Below are 23369 nucleotides of genomic sequence, written 5' to 3'. Positions count from 1 at the left end.
ACCCAAGGATCGCCATTCAGCAGTTGCCTCTTTGTTTTTGCACACCTTCTCCGAACTGGACATGATCCTTGTTTAGGGAATTTGTATCACCACCTCACTTCCCTGTGTATTTCTATATACTTCACTTTCCTCCATCACACCCTACTTCACACCCTACCTTGTACATATATCGTGTATATCCCATTTGTATACATCTCTATTCTTCTGTTTCCTCCCTGTTTTCATGTCTTCCCCTGCCTTGACCCCCAACAGCGCTGAAGATATTCACGTGCTTCGGCACCGAGCTAATCACATCTACAACCAGTCACTACCTTTGGTTGCAAGATGTCGCATTCATTTCCATCAGGATGCTCGCGCAAGAACAAAGGGAATGTGAACCGCCAGGTACACTTCTCTTCTCCGTTTTTCAGACCCGTCCTGGATTTATAAGTCTACACAGGACGGACTAAAAACGAGGGAACATAAATATCGTCATAGAATTCATAGAATTCGTAAACTTCGTAGAAATATCAAAGTAAACAAATCTTGGAATCTTTCAATGTCTTTGACTAAAAGAATGAGGAATGATAATTGGTCTCTGCTAAAAAGCGGAGAAATGGTGATTCCCCACCGCTGATAAGCCCCGATATAACTGTTTCTCTTTACTTCTTCTCCGGTTTTTTGATCAGTTATCACCGCGAGTAATGGAGAGTGACTCTGAGTAGCCATGAAGAGATCGGGCGCCATGGTCGGCCCGAAGCCGACCAAGGCCTGTGGTGAGTCCGAGACGGCATTGGTATTGTAGAGAAAAGCTAACCAGTCAAAGTAAATTGCCGACGACTAAAGGTATAGACAGACTACTTTCCAACATACTAGCAAAAAGACCACTCACATGAATCAGATGAAATGCGAAGTATCCGGACCTCCTCCATGTCGCCGTTGCCGTCACACTCGAACAGCCTGTGTCTTTAAGCCCCGGGCCAATGTGAGCAAAGGATCACGGAAACAATAACCCAGAAACAAAGCTAACACCTCGTCGAGGCATCTGCAATGCATGAATTAATGGAGATGCAGCAAGATCAAGCTTTTGCTTCTCTGTCAGTGATCCCGGATCATCAGTCGATTTTGAACCGGCTGGCCAGGATCGAGGCCGCGCTAGGTATCACTGAGGAACCCCAGGACCCCGAAGACCAACTTAGTATGTCTCGTGGGGCAAGTCTCGAAGAAGACACGGAAGTCGTGCCACTACAAGGTGTATGGACAGCGCTTGCGCATTTACGACTCATTACTCGTCCGTCTCCAGATGATAGTATCTGGTCGCGATCCGTTGTTCAGCAGCTATGGAGCTCGTAAGCACTATTTAAATCAAGATGTGACGGCCGATATCTAACAATATCACAGTTTCTTGAAAAGTCTCCCACTTCTGCACTTCCTAACAGATCATAGCGCGTTCGCTTCCCCTACCCCTGTCCTGCTCGCTTCTGTGCTTTACATATCTGCTCTACACCATCCGTCTGCTAGGCTGGCATCTTTGAACTCGGAATATTGTTCCGCTATGTATAGTGCTATCGCTGAGCTTGTGACACCGTGTCTGCGTGGAAGTGACCTGCAGGTATCAGAACACAAGGACGAAGAACAAAAGCTCTCCCCACAATCCAAAAGAGAGAAAGCATTTCACGATATCCTTGGGTTAATAATGGCTAGTCTGAGCTGCGAGGCTTATGTTGGTGCCACAGGATCGTGGATTGCAATGGCATATCGTATCTGGCTTGATCATTGCCCAGCAGAGATGAATTCCACCACGAAAGACTGGCGTGGCTTGTTCTCCGGTCTTCAGGTAGGAGCAGGTAACAAATCCCGAGATTCGGATACTTTATTTACGTTTGTTGGCTTCAGGTCATTGATATCGAACACGCCTCAATGCACATGTCCTATCCACTCCTCCCACGACATGCTGCAAATCCAAATATACAGCGGCTAGATAGCCATGAAGGAAATGCCTTCCAGGACCTTGCAGAAATGATGCACTTTGGACTGAGTCATTTTGTCGGCCGTGGGCTACCGAGCATATGGTCCTCTCTCAATGCAGATGAGGTTGACATCGTGCCTATAGCTCGGTCCCCGTTTACTGAAAATGACTCGCAGGTCATCCGGCACTGGGCACGGAAACTTGATGACTGGCTGGTACGATATAATAACTCATCCCGTAAGTATCCATGAGCCAGAATACAATCTCCGGGGCTGACTGTTGGTAGAGCCCACTCCGTCTGATCGGCAAGGTATTCTCATTCTGCTCCAGTATCACCTGCACAAACTATACGTGCTTTCGATCTATCATCCTGCTCGTGGATTTGATCTCAGTCCTGCGAATATTAGTTCTTTTGAGCGACACGAGTTGCTCGTTTCGGCTCGGGCAGTGTTGAGGCTGAGACAAGATGATGCGAGCATATGGTCTAACTGGGACTTGGTTGTAAGTTCTGATCCAGAGCCTATAATTCTATTTTTAACAACATAGATGATCACATGGGCGGCCGTATTACTTCTCCAGGGTGTTGAAGACGGCATGACTCACCCAGATGGTATGGCATTTCGAAAAACAGAATTATCGACCTCTTCTAATGTTCGTTCTAGATTTACACCTCATCCAAGCACATCTCCAAAGTCTAGAACGAAGGAATCAGTCCGCTGCAAGCATTCATACCTTTCTCTCCCACCGACTTGAATCTAGTATGCAAGCTATGCATACCCCGCCAGACACAAGCGTGGCATTATCATTCCCTCTCCCAAGCGCAGATGACTCATGGACTATATTTGACCAAGAGATAATGTCTCTTGCAAACCCACCGTGGTTATTCGATGAATCAACGCAGCTGCCGCAGATCCAAAAGGCTTCCACAATGCACCAATTACAGTCTGGGATCCAACCTTTCCAGTACGACTCTGCCATTTCAGCATCTGCATCCCAACACTTTGCACCAGATACACAGTAGGGTTGCACAGCGGCGAGGTGCGGGTGTTCAGCCGATCCTCGGTGTAGTATAATCAACCCCGAAAAGGATCTAGTGGTGCACGAAGAAGCACTGATTGATGTAATCTAGAAACATGCTATATACAATTCAAATCACAAATGATGAAGGAACTCCTACAGCCTTCGAACACTAAATCTCAGCTTGAAAGTGTCCATCCCCTCATGGTAGTCTTTCATCATCTTATCTGCCCCAGCCCATTTCTCCATCCTAGTCTCAACCTCCCATCTCGTCCCCGTTTCAGTACCCACCTGCTCCCAGAACTTCTTCCACGTAGAAGGATCATGACGATAGTGCTCCCCAGAGGCCTCCTTATCTTCTGGAGGTGGGGGGTTCACTAAACCAATCTGTCGCCCGATTAGAAGGGAGCCGGGTTTATCCTGGAGTAACCCAACGAGCCGCTTTGCGACTAGAATCTGCTGGTCCCAATTGAAAAGATGGAAGAAGGAAGCGGCGTTCACAATATCGATTTTGTGGGTCAGTTGCTTGACTAGGTCGGAATTGTCGTCGAATATGTCTGCTACAATGAACTGGGCTTTGAGGTGATCGCGGTCGTTGAAAAGCTCATATCCAATGTCGTAGAAGTCTTGGCGCAAGTCTGAAGCATATAGATTTTCAGAAGCGACCCCGTCGAAGACCTGATTTGGTACGTTAAGTTGCATTCATTGCTCTAGACCCTGCATGAGCTGTCTGGGGTCTTACCAGTTGACGCAGCTCTTGCCCGACTGCACATCCGACATCGAGCAGCTTCTGGCCAGACTTGAGTCTATCCAGGATTTCAGGGTAGAGCGGTGACTGTGGGATGCTCAAGTCTAGGAACCGGAATGATCCAATACATGGGTACGGAAACTGGGGATAATTATCAGTATCTTCGGCCAACGAGGGAATCGTGAAGACAATTGCGTCTGATGAAAACCACACAGGCCACGCTTGTAGGACATATTGTCGGGAAGAAATATCTAACTTACCACAGCGAATGCTCGATCTCTCTGATTCATTCGTCATTAGCGTGGGCACTCTCGCCATGGAATGAAAAGGACTCACCACTTTTTTCACATGTTCAACCTCGTGTCCTGGTGGGATTTTGCTGTACTTCTCGAGCAGAGACTTTGCTGGCTCAGGAACCTCAATCAGTTCTGGCTCGTACCAGGCGAACTTATGAGGATCAAAGCCGCCATCGAGTATGGATCTGAGATCGGACTCGGCTTTGGCCATCCTGGATGAGCCGAAGTTCGTCTGTGGTGCGAAGCCTGTGGTGCAATTGAGCAATCCTGTGCGATTTGGATATCGCAGAGCTTGGCTATGTACTCCAGTCTCGTATCTGGATAGACCGGAAGAGCAATTCTGTTGAGGATGCCCCGCGTGGGGTGTGGGGACGGCCCCACGGTTTGGTTCTAATCGAGAATGAAGTTCATCTCAATGGAAGGTGAAGCTCATGAAGAGGACTCTAATTAAAGATCCGAATTCAACATTCAAGGACGATAGCGAAGCGACAAAAGCAATTGGATGTTGGGAACTGTGCAGGAGAAAATTGGCAAGATTTGAGGAAGATCTATGAGCCTAGAGGGGGAATCTCAAAATCAATCAGGTTTATCATTTGCAATTTAAAACGCTCGAGAACTCCTGGCACTCTCGAGACTCTTGAATTCATAGGGGTATAGTAACAAAATCGCTCAGAATATCATACAAATTAGGTGATCAATGGCAAAGGTCCACAATAATCACCCAAAGCAAATTACAGCAATGCGTGTGAAGACTCGTTAACACGATCAATCGAGAGAAGTCGTATTTCCACCAAGCTCATGTGGAGATATAGCCCTTGGTGAGGATTTCGATAATCCCGGAGAATCCATGGCCAAAGATGAAGGCGACATGGATAGGCGTGGGAATGGCTCGAGTTGGTTGTCGGACAACCGGCGGCTTGATGACTCGCTGAAGGTCTTTTTGGAGGTATTAGGTTGCTCTTGTGGTCGGAGACTTGGACTAGCGGATATTGCGGCAGGCTAAAATGTAATCTGGTTAATTTCTTCTTCATTTATACCGGAAGATGAAAATCTCATACTTTATCGCTGCCTCCCGGATCAAGGCCTCGACTCAAAGCCAGCTCGTGTGCAGCGAGTCGTCTTCGCGCAATATCCGATTCTTCTTCCAATGCCGCGCGCTGCTCTTCTGTCTTCAGGTCTGCCATCGATGGTGTACCAACACTTTGAGCAATCGCGGCATCATTGTAACTAGTCGACCGCTTTGGGGACCGTTTCTTCTTCCGCTTTGTCTTTCTCGAGGACGCACCACCTAGACTAGACGCGGATGCAGACTGTACAATTTCAGACTTCGCCCCGGACTGATCATCTGATTCTAAGCCCGTTCCCCGGCGCGCAAAAGCGAGCGCAAACTCATCATCGAGGGGCACTGCATCTTCCTCCTCGTCACTAGGGAATAGATCCCCGCGGGAACTAAGTGAGTTGTCCGTTCCGCGAGAAGATTGCGTGGTACTGCGATTCCTCCTATTATGGATGGGGGACAATTGATCCTCCTCATCATCGTCATCCATAGCCTCCATTAGTGGCTCGTCTTCGTGCATATAGCGCCGGGCGCCGGGGTGTTCTTGCAGATCTGCAGCTGAAGGACGATACTTGACTCCCCTCGCACCGAATCTCCACGGAAAGCGCTCGAGGAAGCCGAGGAATGAAGAGCTTGGAATCACAGTCGGGTCAGCGCGATTGTCCGGAATGTGCGCGGTGCTCCTTCGCCTAGTGTTTTGTGTCCCGTAGCTCATCCTCCTAGGCCGGCGCGGCTGGTCAGCAGTTCCGTGCGCCAGCCCGCTGCCAGCAAGGAGGCGGTCGAGTTCACCAGTACCCCATCCAATTAAGCCATCATCTTCTTCTTCGTTGGCCCAGTCGTCGTAAAAGTCAAAGTTGGCTTCGGTTTGGCCGCGTCGTCGCCGCCTTAGGTGGTCTTCACGGCTCGGAAGGCAAGGTGCTGTACATGCAGTCACGCAATTTCCAATGGATTCAAAACACGGGGATATGTAGTTGTGGGAGAAAGTATAAAGCCCCTCTTGCGCGGTTTCGTTGGCGGTCTCAAGGTTATGGGAGATCTGATTAATCCGTTGTCGGATGCGGGGATCGCGCGGTCGCATCATATTGGGCAACGACGTGAAGAATAGAGACTACTAATGACGGATCTTGTGTGATTCGCTCCACCAGCTGTCGCCGGCGACATTGGAAAAATGTACGGGGAGTAAGCAGAGGTAAGTGAGGCCGCAGCATGAACCCGACGATGTCATTCCTTGCTGAGTCAGCGCGGATAATTTTGGCGGAAATTTGGGTTTGATGAAGATACGATTAGGACGGAGAGGCATTGAGGGAGGAAAGCATTGTATTCTATATCTCCAAGATGGTCTACTATGTTAGATTCCTGAAAACCCCCAGAATCCAACAACAGAAAGGGGCCATCTACATCTCCGCTCTTATCTGCATCACCACTGATCTAGGGGACTCTTTTCTTGCTGAAGATGTTGATTTGATGGTGATAGCTGAGAATTCCTCTCGAGTTATATTTCAGAAAACGACAAAATGGAATGCCAGTAATCGAGAACTTGCTATTACCCTGGGTCCTCTCCCATCCAATCTGGCCCAGCAGTCTATGGTGTTGACGGTTAAAATGCCGGACTCACCAGAATATGTCATACCCCAGTATTCCCCCATACAATTAGTGGTTGCTGCAACAAGTGCTCCATTTGGGCCTCATTCCACACCAGCAGAGAAGCTGGTTCAACGCCGCCTTCAATACAGCGGCTGTGAACCATTCCCCATGGAAATATGGGAAGAGACAGGAAATAGCATTGCTCGACACATATGGTAAGTCACTCTGCTACTTCCCTTTGGCTTTTTCCCTCGAGATTCTAAATACAAATTCCTAGGGATGCGGGCCTAGCAACAGTTACATACCTTCACCTGATGTGTGAGGATATAAGGAAGACGGCCCGTAACAAGAACAAAGGCCCTGAACCTAAAATACAAGCTTTGAAGCAGGTCCTATCCGTCTGCAACCGACCTATCCAGGTAGTTGAGCTTGGGGCAGGATGTGGGATAGCGGGAATTGCATTGGCATCAATGCTCCCGAATTGTTCGGTATTACTCACAGATCTCCCTGAGGTTGAGGAGATAATAACACGCAATATGAATGTTGCCCAACTCGCAACCATGTCCAGTCTTCACTATCAAAATCTCGACTGGGACGACCCACCGGATGAGCTCTGCCCACGGCCTATTGACCTCATTCTTGTCTCTGATTGTACCTACAATTCAGATAGCTTGCCCGCGCTAGTCTCTACGCTTGACCGATTGGTTCGGACCTCCCCAGAGGCAATCGTCTTGGTGGCTCTGAAGAGACGACATGACAGCGAAACGGTGTTTTTCGACTTGATGCGCTCGGCGAGATTTACGGCGGTGCAGGACAGCGTTGAAATCCCTTCGCAGCACGATGAGGTGGATGAAATTGAGTTTTACTGCTACAGTCGATTAATTTAGCATGAGAATGACCCCCTGGGTGGAAAGAAAATATACCCCCAATCAATAAAAGGACGACGTCGAAGCATAGGTAACAAGAAGCGAGAGGATACAACGGCCCTGTATGAAGGATCTCGTAGATGCTCCAATCACGACAATGCGGTTTTTTTTCCCGGAAAATAGTTCTGTAATTTATACCACTATGGCGTACAATCTACATCTGACTATTGAAGATGTCTACTATCAAACGCAGAATACATGCTGGGATCGCACTGACACTAATCAGGTGGAGATGAGATTAAGCATCGAGGCTACGAAACAATTTATACAAGTGTAACAAGAATAACATAGACGGGCATCTCACGGCATACCTCGTTTATCCTTGGTTTTTACATTGCTAAGGTATCTTCTCTGGCATCTCGGTGTTTTGCTTCTCGGACTATAAAAGGAATCATCTAGTAAGAGAGGGTGGATCGTTCCCCAATTTAACGATGGTCCCGAGGACCACTTACAAACCAGCAGAATTCAAAGGTGGATATAGCTATATTCATACCAGAATGAAGTCACCGAAGAACTGGAGGCTAAATAAGATGATCTACGTTTTGCTGACTGGATGCCTTGAGTCCTCGGAACTCTTCGCGGTGTACAATTTCGGGTTTGGATAAAGTCTATCAAGCCTCTAGGTGGCCGGGATCAATACAGCAAGACTATTAGTGCTAGCATTGGGCTAAATATGTATGCTGCATTTTCTAAATGACCAGTCCTATCTATAACATAAGCTGTTGATATTCTTGTGGTCCGTGCACAAAGTGGACAGCTGAGTGGAATCGAGTGGGATCAAATGTGCGTCATTATGGGTTCTCGCCCAAGGCCTATTACCCAAGAGCTTGACCTCAAGCAGTTCTGGGCATATGTACTGTAACTCGGCATGGTGCATAGAACTACCTGCAAGTATATCACATAGCTCTATATGGAGTACGGAGTACTCCGTAGGTGCATAACTAACAATTTAAACATCCCGGTAGGACAGTACGAACAGTACTGCCACGTATGTACCTGAATGTACGAAAGTACCTGGGATCTACTCCCGAGGTCTGCTCGGAGGGCAAATCACAGATACACACACACACCGCTGCCATTGAATCCAGCAATTCCGAGAGCATGGGATTTAGCTCCTGCATCATGCAGTCGCACCTAGGAAGAGAAAGACCTATCGCAGAGCCGGCGAGATGGTAATAATGGATGCCTAAACAAGGCCCAAATTAATCGCGCAGGCTTGTCCGAAAGAGTAATAGAGGGGAAGCTCGTGAAGACGGAGGAGCTGAAAAGCCCTGGAAAAGCCCTGGGGAGCTGAAGAAACCCTTTTTCCGGCTGAGTCAGCACCGCTCTTTTTTCCTCGAGGTAGACGAAGGGCTTCGTCATCTTTTCAGGGCTTCTTTCAACTCTCCCTTTTTCTATTTGGGTCCTACAGCTCCTCATTTTACAAGGTGAGTCTTTTTATTTTCAGGTTAACTTGATTGGGATCCCCGTGTGTGACTCCGTGCCGCGTTTTATTTCCTCGTGTGCCCTAAGCTCGCTCACTGCCCCCCCAAGAAAAATTTCTCAAAATCAAAAACCCTCGATTTCCCCCCCCCCTTCCTCTCACTCATACTCTCCCCCCCTCTTATAGTTCTCATAGCAGCTGGACTATATCAGGCTTGCTAACCACGTCTCTGCCCTTAGATTTATTCGGTCCTCTAGGTCCTCTTTTCAGACCCTGCCTTTGGAATCCCCAAAGGCGATTCGGTCACCACGGCTCCAGTAGCCTATCTTCTGGTTCTTAGCCAAATTGTCTCCACCCAACGTCTCCGCGACACTCTTAACAACATTCCACCTCCTGGTCTTTTCTGAACTCTCGTCCGGTTCGCCTATTTTCGTCCCGTTGACGTCCCCGGAGATTATCCCCCCGTTCTCTGAGCTGCCGCATAGGACTTCTTTCAAGGTTCTTCCTCTTCAGGGGGAAGGGTCTAGGAGGCTTGGTCCAGTCAACTACGGTTGTGACACTTTTCGTCCTCCCTAACGCGCAGTCGCCTGCCGATTAAAAACTTTCTATCATCTCTCTATTTCTATTCAAATTGTGCTGAGTCGCAGCGGCATGGTTATGGCACCGACTGCGTGTGTATCGACTGCTGAAGTATGCACCTTCAGAAAAGACTATACCAATAGTCTGGACCATCTCGGTCTTGTCAGCAGTCATGGCGGGGACAACAATTTGTTGCAATCATCGTTGACTGCCAAGGAGCTTGTTCTGGATGTGTTGAGGAAGCGTGCGGCGGAGGTGGATTTGGACCAATGTGGTCCTGGTGAGGAGGATCCTTTTTACGTTGCGGATATGGGTGAAGTCTACCGCCAGCATATGCGCTGGAAGATGAATTTGGGCCGTGTCAAGCCCTTCTATGGTAGGCCTCACTCTTTATTCGACAGCCCACCATGGACCCCTGCTAATGAACACTGAACAGCTGTCAAGTGTAACCCGGACCCAGAAGTCCTCCGGCTCATGGCCCAGCTTGGAAACGGTTTCGACTGTGCCTCCAAGTCTGAGATCGATATGGCCCTTCAGACGGGCATTGATCCCAGCCGCATTATCTATGCGCAACCTTGCAAGACCAAGTCTTACCTGCGCTATGCTGCCGAGGTCGGCGTCAAGCAGATGACCTTTGACAATGCCGATGAGTTGTACAAGATCAAGGCCACCTTCCCTGAGGCGGAGCTCTACCTCCGCATCTTGACCGATGACTCGACCAGCCTGTGCCGGCTGAGCATGAAGTTCGGTGCTTCCATGGACCAGGCTCGTCCGTTGCTCGAACTGGCTTATAAATTGGACCTCAAGGTCGTCGGTGTCAGTTTCCACGTCGGATCTGGCGCCGAGGATCCCCGGGCTTTCCTCGAGGCCGTGCAGGATGCGCGCACAGTCTTTGATCATGCGGAAGAGATCGGCCACGAGCTCCACACTCTGGATGTTGGCGGCGGCTTCTGCCAGGACACATTTGAGAAGTTCGCGGGCATTCTGGGCGAAGCCGTGGACACTTATTTCCCGCCAAACATCCGTGTGATTGCCGAGCCCGGTCGCTACTACGTAGCCACTGCCTACACTCTGGCCGCCAATGTCATTGCGCGGCGTGACATTCCGCATCCCGATGATCCCTCGCGCGATGCTTTCATGTTGTATCTGAACGACGGCGTCTATGGCAACTTTTCGAACATCATCTTCGATCACCAGCATCCCGTCGCTCAGATTCTCACCTGTGCCTCGGACGGCTCCCAGCCTGCTTCCCCGAACTCTGCGACTTCGGAGGACATCACTTATTCTATCTGGGGCCCTACCTGCGATGGCATCGATGTTATAAGTGAAAGCATTGCCTTGCCTGGCCTGCTGGACACTGGCGACTGGCTCTATTTTGAGGAGATGGGAGCCTACACCAAGTGCAGCGCTACCCGTTTTAACGGCTTCTCGGACAACCACGAGGTGATCTATATTTCTAGTGAGCCTGGTGCTTCCGCTTTGCTCAACTACTAGTTTGAATACTGTTTTGCTTCACAATCGTTTACAATTGTCTTTTTGTTGGAATCGCTTTTTGTTTATTGACCTCTACCCGGAGGAGGCCGTCTAATATAGTATCTATCGTGCGTTCTCGCTGCATATACGATCGTATTTTTTGCCATTAGATTCTAAATTAGAATAGAGCTTGTCGTGTTTGCATCAACGTCCATTGACTAGGTATCTTTTGGTATCTTTTCTGCTGGACGTTTTGCTATATTGTTATCGTCAATGCTTTCGAACATAAGATATGAAAAGTCTTGATATTTATTTACAGGTGTATCATGTTCTCTATCATCACATCTACAAGGTATCATGAGAAACTAGTCCGTACCAACATCACGGCATCTATGAACAAGAGCTGGCCTCATCAAAAATCTAGACCAAACGCTCCACACTCAACTCCACACTCTCTTCCTCGCCTGCCTGAATCAGCCCACCAGCTTCGAGCTTCTTCTTCCACTTAGCCGACTCGTATCGAGCAAGAATCAATGTAATGCGGGCAATGACAGCCGGGTCTGCAAACTCGGCAACCACAGCGGAAGGAGTGCAGGTCCAACGTCCAAACGCCCAATTGAGAATATAATACTGCATGCCAGGCGACTCGAGCGTCTGTCTCGCATTCAAATCATCCGATGTCTCCACCGGAAGATCCTGGTTCGAGCAGCGAACAATCCCCTTGATGCGATACACCTCCTCGCGAGGCGTCAAAGAGAGAAACCGCTCGAGAGCAGCAACATCCACCGTCTTCCCCTGGACATCGGACTTCAAAACCACAGACAGAACCTCCACCTCGGACTGATGATCATGTTGATGCTTACTCTCATGTCCATTGCCAGCCTCTTCCTCCTTAAACAAAGCCCCATCAATACCCAGCATCACTTCCATATCAACCCGACCCTTATCCGACTTAACCCAAGGTGTCTCAATCTCCAAATCACCAACTCGGTCCAGACAAACATCAAACCGCTCAGGCATATCCTCCCACTTATTAAAAACAATCAAATCGGTATACTTGGCCTGGATCTTTGCCGTGTACGAGGTATCCTCATATCCCTCCCAGTTCTCGACATCTATAACACTAATCACACCATCGAGAACGTAATGTCCACCATGCTCGCGCGCAAGCCTGTTCACCTCCATCGCAAGCGTTGCGGGGAACGCGCTGCCGCTGGTCTCGATCACGATGCGGTCGGGTTTCACTTCGGCGCGGAGCTGGTCCAGTGCGTCGCTGACTTGGCCAACGAGGTTGCAGCATATACAGCCATTGAGCATTTCGCGCACGCCGCTGATGGATTGCGTTGAGGCCAGTTGGGAGTCCACGGCTACGTCGCCGAATTCGTTTTTGAGGAGGGCCAGCTTGTAGGTCTTTGGAAGTTGCGGGATTAGGTTGAGGAGGATGGTTGTTTTGCCTGAGCCGAGGAAGCCCGTCACGATGGTTATGGGGATTGGCGCCATTTTGGGGTTGCTTGGCGACTTTTGTTGAGTCTGTGGTTGTTGCTTTCTGATGTTGGCGGCGGGAGGCTATCGCCGATGGAGGGGCACTAGCCCTAGTTTAGGAGCCCTAATTACCTCCTTGGGATTGTTGAAGAAATATAAAGCGTATCTTCCTTTTAATAAGAATAAAGTCAAATAACATCTCTACCAGTATCTTGGAAGCTCGTAGTTGTTCATAGGATATACCTCGAAATGCGAGAGTTGAGATTGAGTAGTTGACAAGAAACCTTCCAGAGTAGGTATATTTTATATAGTTACATCGCAAGGTATGACCAAATAGGCTGTACAGTAATTCAGACCTAGATGAGCATGACTGTGCACAGACTATCCGAGAAATAGCAGTTACCCAAATCCAGCCCATAAACCACGATATCGCACGAAGTATCAATGTCTCGAGACGGATCTATTCTTCGAACCCGTTGTTCCCGTGGTCGGTCTATCGCTAGCCCTATCCCACGATCGATACTCAGATCGCTCACGGCGAGAGTGACGTGCTGGTGCACCACGGTTGGTAACCACCGAGTGGTCTGTGTGATTGACGGACTCTTGGTTGTGTTCTTGATCGGATTCGGCATCGCTGGACCGATTCATACTTCCGGATCGGGGGCGCATTGTGTATGATAGAGTTTGAGAAGAAGAGGGCTCAAGTTGATTATTGTGAAGTCGAACGGTGATGGTCCTCTTTTATACAAAGTGGCGGCGGTGGCACACTTGACCCAAACATTGACATTTACTTCATTGTGAACGCATTTTGATGCAATTGACAGAGGGTCCACTGGAGGAATTCTTTTATTAACCTATTTAACGATCGCTGCTTGGGTTCATGGATTGTTGAATCCTAGCCGGTCTGATATATTCATGTACTTTCTACCTACTTAAGTAGCATAGCCAGAAACCGACAATAAAGAAAGAATGCGAACCAAATAGACATTCAAATTCCGAGTTTGCCTAAGGACAAAGAGATTCAGGATCATGTCATATATCCTTAAATCTCAAGGTTATTTTATAGTCCCAGTCCCTTGGTACCTCCAGTCGTATTTGGTTAGCTGCATACCTTAAATTCCACCGAGGTTCCACTATGCCTCGACATTGCCCCTTCGCATACATTGCATTTCATGACAATAGTTTTTATCTACATGACTCTAGAATTCACCCGCCTTTGCGAATTGTGAATAGGATATTGTCTGCTGTGAATCCATTACCATATTACTTAGCAGTGGAACTACTTAACCTCGTGGAAACGCGACCGCAGCAATTATTCGGCCCGTAGATGAACAACCCGGACGTCAAAGCCCTTCTTACCGCAAATACCAATAATCCTTTGACCCGGGGACTTTCAGGTTGCCGTGGTTCGAGTGTACGCGTCCTCAGGGTGAGATCGAGTGTTTCTGGTTGACTTCCTGGGTTTGGATGTGCGCACTCGACAGAGGATTTAGAGCAGCTGTCTATAGCCTGAGCAGTATCAATTTGGATCGAGTCTCAGCATTGCCACTCAAATAGTCTCAGTCTCTGCGACATCCTTATTATACATGTGAAGTAATCAGCGAGAATCCTGCCCCCCTAGAGAGGAGATGCGATCGGTGACATTCGGAATATTCAACAAGCGGCAAAAGACACGAATTATTCAGATCCCCAGTCAATGGAGAATAAAATCCCAAAACGCCAAAAATGTATGATCTATCTACTTTGTTGGCTGTGTGTGCTTATTGCTCATATGTCTCTCTCGTAGGAAATCGCAAACCTGTTCGTTGCTCATTTTATCAACGCATTCGCGTTCCTCCTGGGAAGGTTCTAAAATATAACACTGTCATCAGCAATCAAGTCATACGTGCTGCCAGGAAACTCATGCATGAACATACCTGGAGGTACCATCTCCTGAGCTTCATTTGATCCACCTGAAATGGCGCGAATGTGACCTTGAACGGTACGTAAGGCTCCCTGCGCAGCAGGATACGCTTCGTCCATTAAAGTATCCTTCGCGGCGATCATCTTCTCTTGGGCGGCAGAGCTAACGGAATTTCCAAACTCCGACATGGAGCCACCAGGAGCCATCGAGTCGAGTTGATGTTTCATGCCCGTAAGAACACCTTCCTGTCCTTCCTGTCCTTCGGCTTTATGGAAAGCGGCGTCATTTGCCTCCATCTCGACCTCGGATTGCCTCCGTTGTCCGAGTGCAACATTGGAATCCAGGTACAATGAGTCGCTGGAGGGGTTTGGACTCATGGTGAAGCAGTTTGCTCCCTTGGATTGGGAGTATTTTTCGGATTCTGGGAATGACATGGGCGCGGAGAATAACGAAGTGGAATTAGAAGCAAAAATGGTAATGGTAAGGCGTAGGGCTGAGTCTGACGTAGGGCTGATATCGGGATCTGTTCGGGTCTAGTATCGGAGTGGGCAGGGTACAACAATAGCGAGTAGGGCTATTGACCAGGATTCTGCAGCAGGAATCTCTTTTGGGTAATTGAGTGAATGAGTGATTGACATTGTTTCGCTGGACTTTTCCCCCCGAAAGATGTTGCTGATCGTTCCTAGAAATGACGTCACTGGAATCCACCTGCAGATGCGTTCATCGGCAAAGGAGATTCGGCGTACTCTGCTCTATTTTTGGATACTACACTATTCATTCACTTCCAAGTCGGACCGAGGTTCTTTATCACTTGAATTTGAACTACAGTTGCTCTTTGCTATTTTCATACCGGGAAATTCAATCATTTAATGCAAAATGCACATCATATACCGACCCGATTAGTTGTAGATCGCCGCCTGGAGGCCAGGAATGATCTCGAGATCCTTCGGCTTATAGGTGTATTTCCCCTCACTAGAAATCTTGACATCCCGATTCTTTCGCTGCTGCTGTGTCTGTCGAACTTTAACCCACTGCTCAGTCGTCAGGTGCTGTCCAAGTTCGGTGAACGCGTTGGTAGTCAAGCCAAGTCTCTGGAGGAGGGGGCTGTTCTGAATTGGGTCAAGGATAACGTGGTTGTTGGGGCTATATTCATTAGACCCTGAAGACTCCGGTGCCGCATAGCCGAAGGAACTTACCGAGCAAAATACAACACACCCAATCGATCAATATGAGCCTGGTCAGCAGGGGGTGCGTGGACCCGGTGAATACTCGACTTAATCAAGCCACCCGTGAGCGCGGTGAGGGCGTCGCATGTGTTGATAGTAATGGTCCCGTCCTGGGGCTTGACCCACTTCCATTGACCCTCTGAGTTCAGGATCTGAAGTGCAGCTACCGGTTGTCGGAACAGAAGAGTAACTGTTCCCAAGTCTGTGTGGCCGGGACTGTAGAGCTCACCGACCTTCTTGTTATCCTCAGCGCTGCGGGCTGCATAATGCATATAGCGCAGATGATCCTCGCCCTTGAGGTCGTATTGGTGGTCGCGGACTAGTTGGTCTTCGTCTGGCAGCTCGAGCAGGATTGCGAAGAGGCGGAGAAGCTTCTCAACAACTTCGGTGTGGCATTTCTTTAGTTCGGGTCAGTTAAAGGAATAGACGACGATGATAAAAGGAAAATTACCCGACTGAAAGTTTCAATCTCCTTAATGTTTTCGGCAATGACAGAGGGCTGGGGACGCTCGTGGTAACCGTCGAACTTTGGAATATTGTATACCTGGACATTATCCTTGATGCCATTTCCTAAGCTGAGTTACGTGTTAGCGTTTCTCCAATATGTCTCTGAGGGCGATCTGTTTCTTACATTCGGTGCCCTGCAGGACGGTAAGAGTTATATTCACCTCTTTCAAGATCACTGGCGCTGTGGAACTTGAGTTTCTCTTCAAGTGGCAGGGCATAGAACTCCCGCCCTAGAGCGAACTGGTTGTCGATCTCTTCTTGGCTAATGTTAAAGTTCTTAACGTAAAAGAATCCTGTTTCAAGTCTGATTAGCACTAAGCCAAGGATCGAGCCTACTCGAATTCATATCCCCGGCCTCAGCACGGAGCACAAAGAAGCGTCGACTCACCAACATTTCTAACAGCGTGATCGAGCTGCTTGACAAGATCTTCCTTTCCTCCAGGTTGGTCATACTGGGTAAGGTCCAGTGTGATAAGCTCAGCCCAGTCAACTAATCCCGGAGCAGTCAGCAAGACGAAAACACCAAGAAATCAGCATTACCCACGGTCTTCCTTGGTCACAGGGACCTGATCATATTTTTCAATGTATTTGCCCGGCATTTTGGGCAGGCTATGAGTTTCCAAGAGGCGAACAAGTATATGCAGCTACTTCAAGTAGCTCGTTTCCACATCAACACCTTAGGAAACACACGTCGTATATAAGTCTATTCGCACATCATTCCGACGATATACCCCCGCATCAGATAGCGGAGGGATTTTATAAGAGCACGCAATAAATTCGTCCGATGAGGCCTGAGATAACGGCCAATTTCCGGATTTCGTGTGGTAGACCGGGATTCGCGCACGCCATCATGCAGAAACATGTCGTCTCCGCCGGCGCATCAAAGTGAACGGCAAATGTGTTAGCTTCGGTTCCAGACGTCCTTTAGCCTCGTGGATGGTCTGTTTTGACTATTAAAAATTCCTGAACGAGCGATGGTGACAGCGAGTGGGGAAATTGGTTAACATCTCTACGGCTAGCTGGTTTTTATATGCCGAGATGCTATATCAAGAGATCCTATAAGTAATGGCGGTGGTCTATAATTTAATGTGCTTTGTCTTTTGCACCTTTAGGAACAGCATCGGACGTCTGCCGAGCCTTCCATGTCTGACCTGAAACCCAAGGCCGGGAGATTGTCCCCTCTGGGACTTTTCAAGGAAGTATTTAATTGGTACCCATCTTCATATCCTGCCGAGGAGAGAAAGTAAGCAGATCAAGGTTTGGGAGAGTATCTCTGTCGATCTATACTGACGTTGCCAGATTATTATTCAAGTTGGACTTGTCCATTCTGATATTTGCTTGTCTCTGCTGTAAGTACACAAGTCCAAATGATGCACCCGAGAGACGCCACTAACGAACTCAGTCTTTGTCAAATATCTGGGTAAGCCTATTTCCACATTCAATGCCCTTTGACTCGATGCCAATATATCGCAGACCAGACAAACATTAGCAATGCATATGTTAGTGGTTTGAAAGAGGACTTCGGTCTGTACGGCAATGAGCTCAACTACTTCAATGTCTGCTACTTTTGTTCATATGTGCTATTCCAGATTCCTGGACTACTGCTCATGTCACGCCCAAAGTTGTGAGTATCAGGAATTGATCTCTTTCTCACCCATACCAAGCGACTGACTCATTCTATAGGGCTCGCTGGTTGTTACCTACACTCGAAGTTCTCTGGGGTATTTGCACATTTGCCCAAAGCCGTGTCACGAACGTACACCAGCTCTATGCCCTTCGTTTCTTGGTTGGAATGCTAGAAGCACCTGTCTTTGCTGGAACGCATTTCATTCTCGGTAAGTTCAACCAATATATGTAGTCATCTGGTATACTAACCATAAAAAAGGTTCATGGTACACAGGTCCCGAACTGTTCAAACGAGCCGGAACATGGTTCATCTGCAACCCGCTCGGTACTATGGTTAGTGGATACCTTCAGGCAGCGGCTTATACCAACCTTTCTGGTGTTGGGGGTATGCCAGGGTGGAGGTGGCTGTTCGTAATCGACGGCATATTTACCATCCCCGTGGCCTTGCTCGGATTCCTCATCTTTCCCGGTATTCCGGGCTCGCCTAAGCCATTCTATCTGACGGACCGTGATATTGAATTGGCCAAGGAGAGAACTAAGAGAGCCAAGATTCGCCAGCCTGGCAAAATGAGTCTCGACGTCTTTAAGAGAACCTTTAAGAGATGGCACATTTGGGTCTTTATCACTTGCTACGCGTAAGTTTGGAAAGGATTCACTGCTGTAGTCAATTTACTAACGTTGGTTTTAGATGCATGATCATCTGCTCCTATCCAAGCAGCTATATGAGCCTATGGCTCAAACAAGAGGGATACTCAGTGACTCAAATCAACCAGCTGCCGACTGTTACTTACGCGATTAACATCGTGGCCTCATGGCTAGGGACAACATTAGCTGCGATTTATCCGGAATGGATCATTTACACCATTGCATCGGCATGCTGTCTATTCTCAACATTATGCATGATAGTTTGGAACATCCCTACAGGCCTGAAGTAAGATAACTCCTTAACTAGTCCTCAGATTGAGTCCGTGGTACTAACAAGCTTCTTCAAAGATTCGTTGCCTGGTATGTCTTCGGAGCGGCTGGATGCTTGAGTCCAATTCTATATTCCACCATCAATGTGATAGTGAGGGATGATGCGGAGGAGCGTGCTCTCATAATGGTACGGCAATTCCTTTATCCAGCGGACAAAAGAAATCATACTGACCAGCATCTTTCTTGCATTACAGGGCTCCATGATGACATTTGGCTATTCATTCAATATCTGGGTTCCTTTGCTGGCATACCCAACCGCCGGCCCCGACGGTGCGCCTAGATGGCGAAAGGGATGGCCAGTATCATTTGTCTTTTTCTTCCTGCTGTGGGCTGGTTTCGTAACTTCTGTTTACATATGGCGAAGGTAAAATCCCGTCCTGAAATATTGGTGAATATTAAACTGACATATTATTATAGGGAGCAAAGGAAACAAGCCTTGGTGTCACCCCAGGAAAGTAGTGACGAGGAAACGGACACTGTAGTAGTTGATGGGACCCCGACATTGAAGAACTGAATCAAATCTCGTAGATGGTTCGATATTGATCAAATATTATCTAAATATCTCGGATAGATACTAATAAATGGCGTTTCTCGTAATATAAGGAATAGTCCGGTAACGACATCTGCCTTACGGTATACTAGGGCCTTGGGCGGTGATCTTTAATGAAATTTACATTGTAATATTGGGACCTGTGAATTACTGTATCCGGTTAGTTTTGCCCTTCTTGGTTTAGCGCCCTAATACGCCGTCACGTAACCTCTCTTCAATGCCCTCCGGCATAAAAGACCAGTCTTCGCTGCTCTTCCTCCCTTTCTCCCACTTTTTCATTTTTCTGCCTCTCTATTTTGCACTCATCGCCGCCCCCTTTCTTTTACTCTGGCCCCCACCGAGTACTGCACATTTGCTTTCAGCCCGATGTACTGCCCCTTTCATTTTTACCGGAGATGCCGCTTGATCCGATATCCAGCTTATAATGCCTATCACCTAGAATCGTAACCACTGGGATGATACAGCATCCTGTCCTTTTGTGTCGATGATCCTACTCCTTCCCTAGGGCAGTGACTGAGCACCATGCTATAAAGATATCTAGGTCTCCCTCTGCTAGTGTGCCTTTCTGTCTCTGACTCGGCGGGCCTCCCTTTAAATCTGTAAAGTGCTAGTATACCCTCGACGCTATATATCCCTCTCCTACCGCCCTACCTAAGGTTACGTTATATAGCCCCGGCTTTATAGAATAGCTCCTAGTTATCTGGCTAAACGCCCGGTTATCGTTATTGTCGGTCTCTCCGGTCCCTTTCTACCTAATCGGTGAAAACTCGAAATCACAGCTCGGTCATATAGGCTAATAGCGAAAATACTGTATACGCCCTGGACCTTGGTCGATGCTATATCTTGTAGTTAATACGAGACTGTAACTGCGGGAATTTTTGCCAGTGAACTATAACTTGTTATAGACTGTGTGACTAGGATGGTCTAGCGTCCTCGACTATAATAGGTTAGATTGTAGGATCTGGTTGAGATTATCTACTCTTAGTAGAAGAAGAATTCTATCCTCCGGCCTCTATCGTTATCTATAAAAGAGACTACAGTTCCAATAATATAGTAAAACTAGAATTTAAATCGCCTTTAAATTCTCCTCTTCGCCTATTCCTTATTCTCTACCAGTATCTTTATTTTATGAGTGCCTGTAGTCACCATATCCTAAAGAGTCTTTAGTCGTCTCTTCACAATATATGTCAAGTATAAGTTTTCCCTTATATTTTTTTTAGCCCCGGAGTTACGTATAATACCTCACCCGACTGGACGCTGATCCTTATACTAGTAGCCCTTTAGAGATAACCCCTTCGCTATAGCCCTCTTCTGGTAAGGCGTAGTAAGATAGACCGTAGACTCTTTCGAATGAAACACTTTGATCTAATAGGAGAAATGCCGTATATATGTCGGCCTTACGCGTGACTTAGTGATTTCCGGATAGGTTGGTAGATCTCTGTATCGGTAGGGTACGCTTTGTCTCGTGAATCTTGTAAATCCGACCTACTCAAAACGCCTAGAAGAGGCAGGGGGCGGTAGGCAGGTATAAAAGGTCGTTAGAACTCCTCAGACTATGGAAGAGGCTAACTACCTATTTATAGTTCCTTCTCTTCTATTCTAATACATTGCGTTTAAATCTTTCTTGCAGTATGGAACCGATCAATTGAACGATATCATCTATTATCGTCCGCCTGCTAAAAAGAAAAAAAAAAAACGTTTCAAACTGTTCCAGGCACCCGGTTCCTACGCCTATATCTATTCACAGTTATCTTCGGATAGACCTACGCCAGCCCATCCGTTTCTACCTAGCCAGTACTGGCGTCCGAGTCTTTTATTCCCAGGGCATACGCCGTTCCTCTAAACTAAGACTTTCGACTCTCAAGACATTTTGCAATTGTAAGACATACCAGGTATCGAATACATTAATTCTATAATAATGCCCGATAACATTTAGATGCTAAGTATCGATCCCCTGGTTTAGGATCGTGCGACTTAGAGCCTGCCGTTATTAATAGTCAGTACCACTCTTAAGCTATCGATTCTAGACTAGAGAGCTTCTAAACACTGAAACAATCGATCCCACGATCCTCGACGATCATACCTTTCTAGGTAGTAAGTAGACATCGGCAAAGCCCAGCATAGGCCTAAGATTTCGGCCCATGGCCTAACCTATATAGGCTATAGGCCCAGCTCCCCTAGGCCCAGCCTAGCCTATAGCCTAGTGGGCTAAGCCTATAAGCCTACTAGTAGCCTATTTAGGCCTATTTTTATATAAATAATAGGTCTTAGTATATATAAAAATACTTACTTAGTAGAATAGTATACTATTACTTATATATATTTTAGTTTCTTAATTGAAAGATAGCCTTTTATATCCTAGTAGCCTTAAAATTTTAGTTTTTATTTATAAAATAATTTTTAATATAGCCAGTTACTTATTATTTCTAGAAAGAATAAAAAAATAAGGCTAGTTTAGTAATACTTTATAGATAGGCTAGTCTTTATATAGAAATATATATTATAGTACAGCTAGTAATATAGGTATACTAGGTATATTATAGTGAATTATAATACCTATATAACCGAATCCTTTAACCTAAATACTAATTAAAGACTATTAGGAGAATTAAGAGATATCTAATCCTATAATATAATTTAAAAATAGTACCTAAAAGAAGAGGGGGGCCTTATAAGGCTAAGAAGGTATCTCGATCCTATTAAGTATATACCTTTTAAAATTAAACTTCTTTTATTTTTTTCTATTCTTAATAGTATATATTTTAGATTTAGAGTATATTCTTTACTCTATAAAGCTATCTACTAATTTTAAAGGGCTAATATATATTTCTTTATATATCTTATTCTATAGTTAGCTATAGTATATAGTCTAATCTATATATTAAATATAGTTATTTTAGGATAAAAGGGTATATAGGTACTACTATAGAGAATATAAATTATATTTAAAATTCTTTAGACTATAGCTTACTTATAATTAATTCTAGAAAATATAAACTAATATAGAGACTAATATATAGGCTAATATAAAGACTAATATATAGGCTAATATAAAGACTAATATATAGACTCTATTATTAATAGAAGAAGTACTCTATATACTATAATAGAGGGAGGGAGCTAAGGCCTATAAGCTAGTAGTTAAGGTTCTTAAGAGCCTAGTTAAGAGGAAAGAGTTAACTAAGTATTAGATTTATATACTTCTAGATTATATTACTAAGTAGGAGCTATAGAAAGGATAGGAAGACTATACTAATTTTTAATAATAGTAGATTAGTATAATTAAGGTTTAGTAGTATATTTAAAAGAATTAGGAGTATATTAATAAAATATACTAAAAGGTAACTATACTATAGGGTATATAAGATATTAAGGCCTTCTTTAGATATATTATATTAAAGTTAATAGTTAAGCTAGCTAGTAAATTAATTATAGTAAAAATGAACTACTAAGATATAAGGCTTACTATTAATAATAAGGTTACCTAATATATTTCTTCCTTTAAGAATAGGGTCTAGAAGAATTATAAGTATATTAAGCTAATTAATATATAGTAGGTCTATTCTAGGCTATATAGTAAGTTAATAACCCTACTCTATATAAAAGATCTCTAAGATTATAGTCTTTAGCTTAATATTAATAGGTTTTATTATATAGCTAGGAGTAGAAGGAATCTTAAAGAGGTTAGCGATATATCGATTAGTAAGGGTAGTAGCTAATAGCTAGTTCTACTACTACTACTAAGTACCCTAGGATTTAATATAAGTAAGGCTTAATAAGGAGGAGGAGGGAGTAAGTAGGATAAGCCCTTAGCTATTCTATTAAGTAATAATACTATAGTTATCCTACTAAGTAATAATACTATAGTAGTAGTAATAATAAGCTAACCTATTAATAGGATATATAGCTACTATATAGTAGAGATAATAATAGATAAGTATATAATAATTATAAAAGATAATATATAGAAAGAGAGGGAGGCCCTAGTTACCTTTATAAAAATTATAAAACTAGTTAAAAGAAGGTTTAGTACTAGTTCTATCTATTTT

General features: G+C 45.9%; 8 protein-coding genes across 8 annotated transcripts; 3 read left to right on the top strand and 5 right to left on the bottom strand.

Annotated features, from left to right (window-relative positions):
- Positions 1–706: 706 nt before the first annotated feature.
- On the top strand, positions 707–2969 carry LCP9604111_8274 (transcriptional regulator family TF; the record flags this gene model as incomplete). Its single annotated transcript, XM_039076399.1, has 9 exons — positions 707–755; positions 806–825; positions 881–964; positions 1021–1328; positions 1381–1816; positions 1876–2185; positions 2235–2449; positions 2495–2558; positions 2611–2969. The coding sequence occupies 9 exons, from the start codon at positions 707–709 to the stop codon at positions 2967–2969; spliced, it is 1845 nt and encodes a 614-aa protein (XP_038925659.1).
- A 152-nt stretch (positions 2970–3121) lies between these two features.
- LCP9604111_8273 (class I SAM-dependent methyltransferase) lies at positions 3122–4220 on the bottom strand (the record flags this gene model as incomplete). Its single annotated transcript, XM_039076398.1, has 4 exons — positions 3122–3643; positions 3708–3854; positions 3974–3994; positions 4050–4220. 4 exons carry the CDS (start codon positions 4218–4220, stop codon positions 3122–3124), a joined length of 861 nt encoding a protein of 286 aa, XP_038925658.1.
- Positions 4221–4774: 554 nt separating this feature from the next.
- LCP9604111_8272 (uncharacterized protein) lies at positions 4775–6147 on the bottom strand (the record flags this gene model as incomplete). Its single annotated transcript, XM_039076397.1, has 2 exons — positions 4775–5008; positions 5068–6147. The coding sequence occupies 2 exons, from the start codon at positions 6145–6147 to the stop codon at positions 4775–4777; spliced, it is 1314 nt and encodes a 437-aa protein (XP_038925657.1).
- Positions 6148–6401: 254 nt separating this feature from the next.
- On the top strand, positions 6402–7537 carry LCP9604111_8271 (protein N-lysine methyltransferase family protein; the record flags this gene model as incomplete). The annotated part of the gene is made up of 2 exons (XM_039076396.1): positions 6402–6865; positions 6928–7537. 2 exons carry the CDS (start codon positions 6402–6404, stop codon positions 7535–7537), a joined length of 1074 nt encoding a protein of 357 aa, XP_038925656.1.
- Positions 7538–11471: 3934 nt separating this feature from the next.
- Positions 11472–12551, bottom strand: LCP9604111_8270 (uncharacterized protein; the record flags this gene model as incomplete). The annotated part of the gene is made up of 1 exon (XM_039076395.1): positions 11472–12551. One exon carries the CDS (start codon positions 12549–12551, stop codon positions 11472–11474), a length of 1080 nt encoding a protein of 359 aa, XP_038925655.1.
- Positions 12552–14271: 1720 nt separating this feature from the next.
- Positions 14272–14813, bottom strand: LCP9604111_8269 (uncharacterized protein; the record flags this gene model as incomplete). Its single annotated transcript, XM_039076393.1, has 2 exons — positions 14272–14381; positions 14450–14813. The coding sequence occupies 2 exons, from the start codon at positions 14811–14813 to the stop codon at positions 14272–14274; spliced, it is 474 nt and encodes a 157-aa protein (XP_038925654.1).
- A 522-nt stretch (positions 14814–15335) lies between these two features.
- Positions 15336–16768, bottom strand: LCP9604111_8268 (uncharacterized protein; the record flags this gene model as incomplete). The annotated part of the gene is made up of 6 exons (XM_039076392.1): positions 15336–15579; positions 15633–16060; positions 16114–16237; positions 16294–16462; positions 16558–16659; positions 16714–16768. The coding sequence occupies 6 exons, from the start codon at positions 16766–16768 to the stop codon at positions 15336–15338; spliced, it is 1122 nt and encodes a 373-aa protein (XP_038925653.1).
- A 543-nt stretch (positions 16769–17311) lies between these two features.
- LCP9604111_8267 (uncharacterized protein) lies at positions 17312–19284 on the top strand (the record flags this gene model as incomplete). The annotated part of the gene is made up of 10 exons (XM_039076391.1): positions 17312–17412; positions 17469–17518; positions 17572–17589; positions 17643–17793; positions 17853–18004; positions 18055–18430; positions 18484–18726; positions 18789–18897; positions 18965–19134; positions 19188–19284. The coding sequence occupies 10 exons, from the start codon at positions 17312–17314 to the stop codon at positions 19282–19284; spliced, it is 1467 nt and encodes a 488-aa protein (XP_038925652.1).
- Between the last annotated feature and the right edge of the window lie 4085 nt (positions 19285–23369).

The sequence above is a fragment of the Penicillium roqueforti genome, assembly GCF_015533775.1.
Source record: "Penicillium roqueforti strain LCP96 04111 chromosome Unknown scaffold_31, whole genome shotgun sequence".
In the NCBI taxonomy this organism is placed as follows: domain Eukaryota; kingdom Fungi; phylum Ascomycota; class Eurotiomycetes; order Eurotiales; family Aspergillaceae; genus Penicillium; species Penicillium roqueforti.
The sequence above is the reverse complement of the archived record's forward strand: the minus strand, read 5'-3'. Positions and strand labels throughout refer to the sequence as shown.